Source organism: Bemisia tabaci, chromosome 2 (assembly GCF_918797505.1).
Source record: "Bemisia tabaci chromosome 2, PGI_BMITA_v3".
Taxonomy (NCBI): domain Eukaryota; kingdom Metazoa; phylum Arthropoda; class Insecta; order Hemiptera; family Aleyrodidae; genus Bemisia; species Bemisia tabaci.
Genome location: NC_092794.1, coordinates 41501072 through 41510214, shown reverse-complemented (window position 1 = coordinate 41510214; position 9143 = coordinate 41501072). Strand labels below are relative to the sequence as shown.

The following is a 9143-nucleotide window of genomic DNA, read 5'->3' as shown; positions in this document are numbered from 1 at the left end:
GATATCGCGTTCTCGGGCCATTCGGCGAACCCCTTGGCGCTTGTGATACGAACATGGCGCTTGTGATACGAGTTCCTTTTCTGTGGTAACGATGGAAGTATCGCATCCGCCAGTTTAGAGAGAATAAAATCGAGAGAGAAAGCGATCAGACTTGCATGTTCAAAAATGTTTCCACACTTGTGAATGTTTTGACACGTATATTTGCGTGACGAACGCGGAAAGGGTGAAAACATAGTCACGGGACGCATGGCGGGTGGCATCAACGGAATTTGCAGGCTGTTTAATTCTATGGACGTCGCTAAAGGGCTGAAACGATACTTTCGGGGCTAAAGAGTCAAAAGTTGCAATTGACCGATAGGCTGATGGTTGCAGAAAATAATTACCCCCCTCATATTTTTTTTCTTTATTTTGGCAATCAAAATCACTTGAGAAGGGCAGCATAGAAAATGATATGCACTTTGTATGTGCTGCCAAAAAAGTAGAGACCAGCTGATCGTCTTTCAAAATCGGGGGATTTGGGGGGAGGCATCTTTAAATATTTTCAATATTTTATGGAGAAACGCACTTAATGCTAATTTTCGACGTATATTCTAGCGTATTCGTATTCGCAAAGTGTTTTCCCTCTGAAATAAAGGGACTCAAATTTTTTAAGGATCCTTGGATTCTAGTTATTGATTTTTGGAGGTCAGAGTACAAAAAAGCAGTTTTTATTCGTTTCAGAAAAATGAGTCTGAATTTCTAAATTTCATGGCACCACATGGTCGAAATGAATTTTGACCATAAATTATGCAGCTTAAAAATGATGCTTTGGTGTTTAACTGTAAAAAGTGTCACACTGCGACTAGCTTCATTAGAGCATCCTTTAAACCTTTTTTTTTTCTTTTGGTTTCTTTTTTTTTTTCTTCAAAATCTGAACTTGCACCTAGCACTCCAAATATCTCACATTTCAAAGAAAACAGATTGAAAATTGTTCTCTGCTTCTCCTTTTCTTTTTTCCATCAAATAGTTCAGACCTTTGAAAGTTAGAAGCTTACAGAAGGCAAAAGAGGGCTTGCAGTAAAACTAAAAACTTCACATTCTATATCACATTCTGCATTTATTAATAGGAGTATAAAGAAGAGCTTATGATTTAATTAACAGCCAGAAACAGTATCACAAGGCAGATTGCATTTTATGCAGCGAAACTCTCAGAAAAATAATACAAACTCTCAGAAAAATAATAAAAATTCTCAGACAAATAATAAAAACTCTCAGAAAAATAATAACAATTCTCAGACAAATAATAAAAACTCCAACAAAAGCATCATGCCGATTTGATGACTAGCTAAGTTCAGCTCGGAGGCTCCTCCAAAAAGTGGACGACATAGAAAAAAACTTAGGCACAGTACAAATGCAGACACGTGTAGAATATATGGAGAGGGATTAGCACCTTGACCGAGAATTGCCTGTATTCTACTTGCGACAACTGTCTTCTACTGTCTAGTGACAGAGCGAACCTTCTGTGATAATACTGAAAAATAAAACAAGAAACATTTCAAACTTGGTATCTACAGTAGTAAATTCCCTATTAATGTAAAAACATTGCCTGCCAGTGTTTTCAATACAAATCAACGATGGAGCTATAAAAATGTGTATATCGGTTGCGTATTTTCAAAGTCTCTGTCCCTTCTTTATTTTTTAAGGTGAAAGCACACTGACGGAACATTGTGGCTTGAAATTCTTATACTTATGTTAGGGTTCATAGGGAGAAGAAAAATCACCTTACTTTTGAAAATGATAATAAAATATGAGTTGACCAAGACCAATGAGTCAATAACAACAATCGTCTCTGCTTGAATGCTGAAATTTCAACAATTCTGTAACGAATCCATTTTAGTGGCTTTAGGTGATTGATTATCTAAAGGAACTTATGTGTTTCAACTGAGAAGGTGGATTTTAAAGCCCAGCAAAGTCACTAACGACATTGTGAAGATTGTGCTTATTGTCATGCACTGTCATCAAAACTCAAGTTTCAATATGTTTGCCATGTTCTCCTTGTCTTTGATTATTCACTGTAAAACCATCTGGATAACAGTTCATTTCAACTCTATCCATTCACTTTTTTGTGATGAGAGAAGCTTCACAATGTTGGCAACACTTTGCTGGGTTTAGAAGCAACCTCCTCAATTTAACCACCTATAGATTTGGATTTGTCTGATAATCAGGATCCGAAGTCCTTGTCTTGTGAGAAGGACCTACTTAACTGTTGATGACATAGGGCCAGATAGTAAACAACTACATGAATAGACAACTTTTGTAGTTTTCATTCCTGCCACAGAGATTCAGGTCCATAGAAATTGGTCTATGCTATACCAGCGGTAGAACTGCAGAAATGTATATTTTGGTCACAGTGCTTCAAAATCTCTGCTTCTATTTTGTTCTCTAAGAGGAAATTAAACCAACATCATGGCTTGAAATTTTCACAGTATGTTCTTCACAAAGAGAAGGCAAATAACTGAAGTTTTCAAGAAATGACGTCCAGTCGTTATCCACATAGAAAATAAAGTACGGCAACCAAGAAGTTTGCAACACTGCGAGCCCAGATACGCATTCGTGCGGTTTTACCATCGATGTAGACCTGCTCCATTCCTACTGTCTGTGCTCACAAATGCAGTTACAGAAGAGTAGACAGTTAACTTTTCCCAAGCCTAACTTATTTTCGGCTTCCAGAGAATCGCTATAGTGGATTGAAGTGACAATATTTTTGAACAAACTTACTGTGAATGAGAAGCCTGCACGTAGATCTGAGCATCCATGAAAAACAGCTCACACAAAATAAACAAAACTATCACCGATATTTGTGGCATCATTACCGTAAACCGATATTTCATTAAAATTACATGATAAATAGAGAAAACACTACATGAACACTTTCAGGAATGAGGATGACTTTTAGATGAGAATTGAGAAAAATGATCGAGAATGTAAATACTCGCGGACCTACAAAAACATAGCTGACGTCGCGAGTGCAACGTTGCCGGCGAGTAAAATGGCGCTTGTGATACTTTGCGCCCAGATGGCGCTTGTGATACGAAAGTACATCAACTTTAATCAAGTTTTATTAATATTTCTAGATTTTTGTTCTAAAAAAATTATTATTTTCGTATGTAAATGCATCTCGTTTTTTCGAAACTACTCATAACTCAATTTCGGTAAAAATGGCGCTTGTGATACTTTGCCGGGAAGGTGACGATCTATTGGCTGTTCGCATCATCATACTCGCGCGCAATATGAAAACAGTTATGGAACTTGAAGTGTCTGTACGAAAAAACATTTCCTTAAGGATCACTAAGATCCCAGAATAAAAGCTCAAAGCTGCCAACTTGTTATTTCTTGAATCAAGAATGATGCTGCTTAGTTTTAGCATTTTTCGCCGTTTGCCTAGGCATTTTTTCTTAGTTCTAGAGATGTTCAGCTTTAATCAAACTAAAAAGATAATAATTGGCAACCACTTCCAGAATCATCATGCTTTATACAGCCAAGCAAAATTGTATTCAGTTTGAGTGCAATGAATGTCTCTGACCGGATATTTTCCATTTTGCATTGCTGGCATGATTTACTAGGAAAGATAAGAAAATAACGAAATATCACCTAACATGTTTACTCATCAAAACTGCAGGTAAAACGAAATGGAGACATCAAGAACTTCCAATTTATTTTTAAAAATTTTGTTTATAATTGTCACAGTGGAAAAATATACCTACGTTTGTACCTGTTCTTTTTCTTTTCCCCGATCTCCTTTGTACATAGATTGTCTAGACGGTGATGCGCATTTCGAGCTTTGGAAAGCTCATCTTTAGGTCGTTAAAATATTGACGGATCCACTCCGCATGCAACACGTTTTGGCTCGGAAAAATATACATCTATTAGTGTTAGGATTGCAAACACCATTAAACGGAGAAATCTGTGAGTGCTACTGGGCTCGGATAGTATTAAAACGAGCTCAGTGTGAGCCGGTGGAAGGAGTGACAGGGGAGTGAATTAGAAATCAATACCAATATCTACATGGAAGCTTAACGCAGTCATCAATCCTATGAATGGACAATGCGTCCATTCAACCCTCTTCATACCCACGTAACAGAAATTGAGTACGAATCCTAGTAAGTTATTACATATCAGAGGCTTGCAGTTAGCGCCAATGAGTACATTTTTATTTTATTTTTTTTTTTTATTTTTTTATTTTTTTATTTTTTTTTTTAAGAAAAAAAAAGAAAGAAATCTTCGTGGCTGCACAATGTAAATATTTTAATGTTCTACCGTGCCTGAGAGAAATTGAGGCATCATCATCCTAACTTCCTTCCTAACTTCCTTTCCCAAAAACGATTATTATATTTAAGAGAGGAGTCCCCCTCCCCTCCAATAAAACTACAGGATTCTAAGTGGTGGCAGCCACCCCGGCCCAATCCTAAAGAACTCCCCCTACAAAGTTGACGACAAAAAAAAAAGGTTAAAGGCGCGTGGCTTTATAGTTAGTTAAGTTATACATGGAGAAACTCGATCGGGCTTTTTTGCACGGTTTGCGGTCTATTTAGCTCTCCTTCTACCCCCTCTTCAACCCCCTCTCTCGCCAGTCCCCTCAGATCTAAGAGCCTCTCATTATAAACACACTTTTATATGTTTTTTGAGATTTTGAGGAAGTTACATTGAAGAAACATTATTACCCCTATAAGTATACTTGAATTTGAGAGGGAGGGGGCAATCCTGCCAACCCCTCCCCCTCCACGTCCTTCCGGTAGCCAAAAAAGTAGTACTTTCCGATGTGAATCTTTCAAAGTTTTGCACTTAGAAGGTTTATTTTTTAATTTTGTGAAAAGAAAAGAAAAGTCTAAAATATATTATTGTACCATTACTACTAATAAGTCGCTCTCATGGCGCTTCTGTGCACTCTGCGACACCCAACCGCCACTGACAGCGATCTTGCCAGAGCATCTCCAGCAAAGCGCATTTCCTCATTTCCAGCCTAATTCCTTCAATACATGATTTGACAAGGCGTCCTCTACGTATTTTCTTACAACTAAAAGGTAACGCCTTTACATATTCACCGTATCACAAGAAACACCTAAATTAAACTCATAAAAACTCTTAGATCGTCAAAAAGTAAAAGAATCGAGTAAAGATTGTCAGAAAGTAAAGAATGAATAATGATTCCAGTAGTAGGACAACGTACAAAACACGGAAAAACGACGGACAATATACATAGGGAGGACAGTTTTTAGGAAAAACAAAACATAAAATAAATTACTGAAGCTCAAGTATATCAGACTTATTATTTACTTTTTTTTTTTTTTTTTTTTTTTTTTTTTTTTTTTTTTTTTTTTCTTCACAGGATTTTTCCTGGTATTAAGAGCCCAAGACGAGTCAAAGACTAGAGTTTTGGGTCCTGTTTATGCCCTAACAATTAAGATTTTCAAGAATAGAAAACTAAAAACCAAAAAAGAAATTAGAGAGATGAAAGAGAGGGGACTATTCCATGTTAAGGAAACTCCGAACTATATTGCAGGTGCTGAGAATAACTGACTTCTGCATGGTGTGGAGAAGGTGATCCGGGAGTTTCAGCTCTTTTAGGTGTTTAATTAGGCTCTCCGGTACGACTCCTGTGACGGACATGATAATAGGCCTAATATAGACAATGTCCATGGCCCAAATTCTCTTAATTTCTACAGAGAGAGGCATATATTTTGATATCTTTTCCTCATACTTCGACAACAAATTGTGTCCGTTAGGGATGCTAAAATCCAAGAGCTGCACAACACGCGCCTGTTTATCTATCAAGATGACGTCAGGTCTATTAGCCATAACCATCCTATCAGTTAGGACTGGGTTGTTCCAATACAGGCGATATCGCTGATTCTCAAGTACAGGTGGCGGATTATACCGATAGTAAGGTTCCGGATTCTCCAACAGATCGCAATTACTTGCCAAGGCTTGATGCACTATTATTCCCATGGTGTCATGACGCTCCGTATATTCCTTCGCCGCAAGCTGAGCACAGGCAGAAGTGATATGATCTATTGTTTCAGGGGCCGCATTACATCTTCTACACTTGTCGCTACCTGTGTTTTCCTTCGTGATATACTTCCTATAGTTCCTCGTACCAATTACCTGATCCTGGATAGAAATTGCGAACCCCTCCGTCTCTGGGTAAAGCTGTCCCTTCGTGAGCCATAGATATGACTTAGCCTGATTCACATGCTCTTGCTGCACCAGGTTGACGTGGCGGCCATGTAGCGGTTTACCTACCCAGTTCTCCAGCTTTCTCGGTAACAAGTCAAACGCCTGCTGCTCTTCAGGGTTATGCGCAGCTATTCGGAGGGGCGTGTAAGACTTATCAACGCGGCATATTGCAACATGCAAAGTACTATCCTCCCTACTTAGAAAGTGATTTCGGAGCATGCAAATCTGCCCATGACATGCCTCTCGCAAGTCAAGGATACCTCTTCCACCCTCTCTTCTGGGGATGTTAACCCGCTCAATTGCAGCTTTTGGATGATGCTTGCCCAACTTGGTTAAGGACGTTCTTATGGTCCTGTTCAGACCTTCCAATTCAGTGTCTGACCAAGGGACAATACCAAACGAGTAGGAAAGGGCGGCTATAACGTAAGTGTTAATTGCTTTGGTCATGTTCTTGGAATTTAGTGAGGTATTTAGCACCGCTTTGAGACGACTGACAAATAAGGCGGTGAGGCGTTCTTTAACTTTATCCTTCTTGATGCCTAGGTTTTGCAGCATACCTAAATACTTATAAAGTTCATCAGCGGAAAGCGTTCCAATAACATTTCCAGAGTTGGTAACAATGCCTTCCTCCTCAATAATGATGCCTCTCTCAACATGAAGCGTTTTACACTTTTGTACTCCGAATTCCATACAAATATCCTCACTTACTCCTTCCACGATACCAAGGAGCTGCCTAAGATGGTCTTTCTTAGAGGCATAGATCTTAATGTCATCCATATACAGTAAGTGACTGACCTTGTGGATCTCCTCCCCACCAAGACGCAAGGAAAACCCCAGATTTTCTCTACTAACACGATTCGAAAGCGGGTTAAGCCCCAGACAGAACCATAGGGCACTAAGGCCGTCCCCTTGGAAAATTCCACGCTTGATCAAAATTACGCCCGTTACTGTAGGACTACTAGAGCCACTGACGACTACTCGCGTGTGCCAAGTGGTCATTACACCCTCCAAAAACTTCACAATTACCGGGTGGACCTTGTAGATGTTCAGGACACGAAGCAGCCAACTATGAGGAATTGAATCGAATGCCTTTTTATAATCAATGTACCCTACATGTAGATTTCGGTGTTCCTTCTCCGCTTGCTTCAGGACAACCGAGTCAATAGTAAGCTGTTCCTTGCAACCGAGGCTTCCCTTACGACACCCTTTTTGCTCTTCACTCATGACTCCCCACCTCCGAACGTGCCTATCAATATGCTGGCAAATGATTGAAGTAATGACCTTATAAAGAGTGGAGAGGCAAGTAATGGGTCGGTAGTTCGAGGGATCCTTAGGATCCCCGTCCTTGTACTTAGCATACGTGACCCCTTCCGTCAAGAACTTTGGCATCTTATTTGGATGGGTGACAACATCCTGGATGGACTTAGCTAAGTGAGCATGTACACATGTTAGCTTTTTCAGCCAGAAGTTCTGAATTCGGTCAGGACCGGGAGCCTTCCAATTGAAGGAACGAAATGTGACTCTTCTCACGTCAGCAGCTGTGATTTGAAATTCATCCGGATACTGGACGTGGTTAAACGCATTTTCTTCGTCCTGAATCCACGGTGCCTCGTTGTTATGAAACTTCGCATTCGACCAAAGATCCCGCCAAAACCGCTCTAGATCTTCTTCAGATGGTACTTCAGTTAAGGGCTCATTGCTTCCAGTGCTTTCCAACTTTCGATAGAAGACATTTTCACTGCGCTGAAATAATTCGTTATCTTTCCGGCGCTGGTAACACTTTTTGTACCTTTTTAGTCTAGCCGCTTGAACTTTCAGCCTTTGCTTTAGAGTGTCGAGATGAAGTTGCAGGTTGCGCTCCTCTGATGGGACTCCTATCAGTCTAGACTTCAGCCGTTTGGACGCGTTCCCCTTGGCGAATTGGGTGACCCTGCCGATTTCCCGCCGCAGTTTTTCGATGTTTCTTCCTATTCTAACCTGCCACTTAGGGGCAAAATTTCCATTCCGGGGCGCACCGCCTGACGTTACACTCGGCCCTCTGGTGGTGTGCGCTATCGTAGCGGCTGCACAATAGACAGCACAGTGAATATCCTCAAGTGATGAATCATCTTCAAGATATCTTGGAATTATCTTGTTCATCAGATCGATGCGCTTAAAAACTTCCGGGCTATATGGCACTTTCGGTATTGGGCCCCTGACGTTCGGGTTCACCCCTTTCCACTTAATAGTTTCCTCAATGAACTTCGCTTCAAGCTCGGTCATTTCGCTGTCCTCGGTAACCCTAGAGCAATTCTGAGGCTCAGAGGTGTGGTTAATAGGATTCTCCTTCTTCCTACGCGGGATTGGGTTAGCGGATGGTTGCTCATGACCGTTTACGCGCTCTTCTGCCTCCTCGTTCGTTAGTATAGGTGTTGCTACTGGGCTCCCATTTCTACGCTCGCCATTTTCCAAGCCTAATTCATTCCTCGCTTGATCTTTGATGACAAGTAATTCTTGTGGCGAGATTTTCCCTGACTTAATTATGACCCTTTTCTGGTCGATCAGTCGTTGTCCTGTTACATTTTCACAGTCCGGATACTCTTTAAGAAAAAGCCGTCTCATATCTTCCCTACATCCAGAAGTTGTTTCAATCTTAGACGCTAAATAATAACATCGCATGACATGATGGTTCATAGCAGGTGTCCAAGCCATGCGTTGTCTAGGTTTCCCTGCTTTAGTGGTCGACGGCTGACTAACCGACGAAACACTTGCAGCACTGAGCTTGCAGGAGGGGGAGGGGTTGGCAGGATTGCCCCCTCCCTCTCAAATTCAAGTATACTTATAGGGGTAATAATGTTTCTTCAATGTAACTTCCTCAAAATCTCAAAAAACATATAAAAGTGTGTTTATAATGAGAGGCTCTTAGATCTGAGGGGACTGGCGAGAGAGGG

At 40.5% G+C, this 9143-nt stretch overlaps 1 protein-coding gene and 1 long non-coding RNA gene across 2 annotated transcripts; both read right to left on the bottom strand.

Moving 5' to 3' along the window:
* Positions 1-1076: 1076 nt before the first annotated feature.
* On the bottom strand, positions 1077-5328 carry LOC140224094 (uncharacterized). Its single transcript, XR_011899363.1, has 2 exons — positions 2758-5328; positions 1077-1510 (listed from the first exon to the last, which is right to left on the bottom strand). It is a non-coding gene; the product is annotated as an uncharacterized lncRNA (long non-coding RNA).
* Positions 5329-5502: 174 nt separating this feature from the next.
* On the bottom strand, positions 5503-8904 carry LOC109036700 (uncharacterized). Its single transcript, XM_019051057.2, has one exon. It carries the CDS (start codon positions 8902-8904, stop codon positions 5503-5505), a length of 3402 nt encoding a protein of 1133 aa, XP_018906602.2.
* Between the last annotated feature and the right edge of the window lie 239 nt (positions 8905-9143).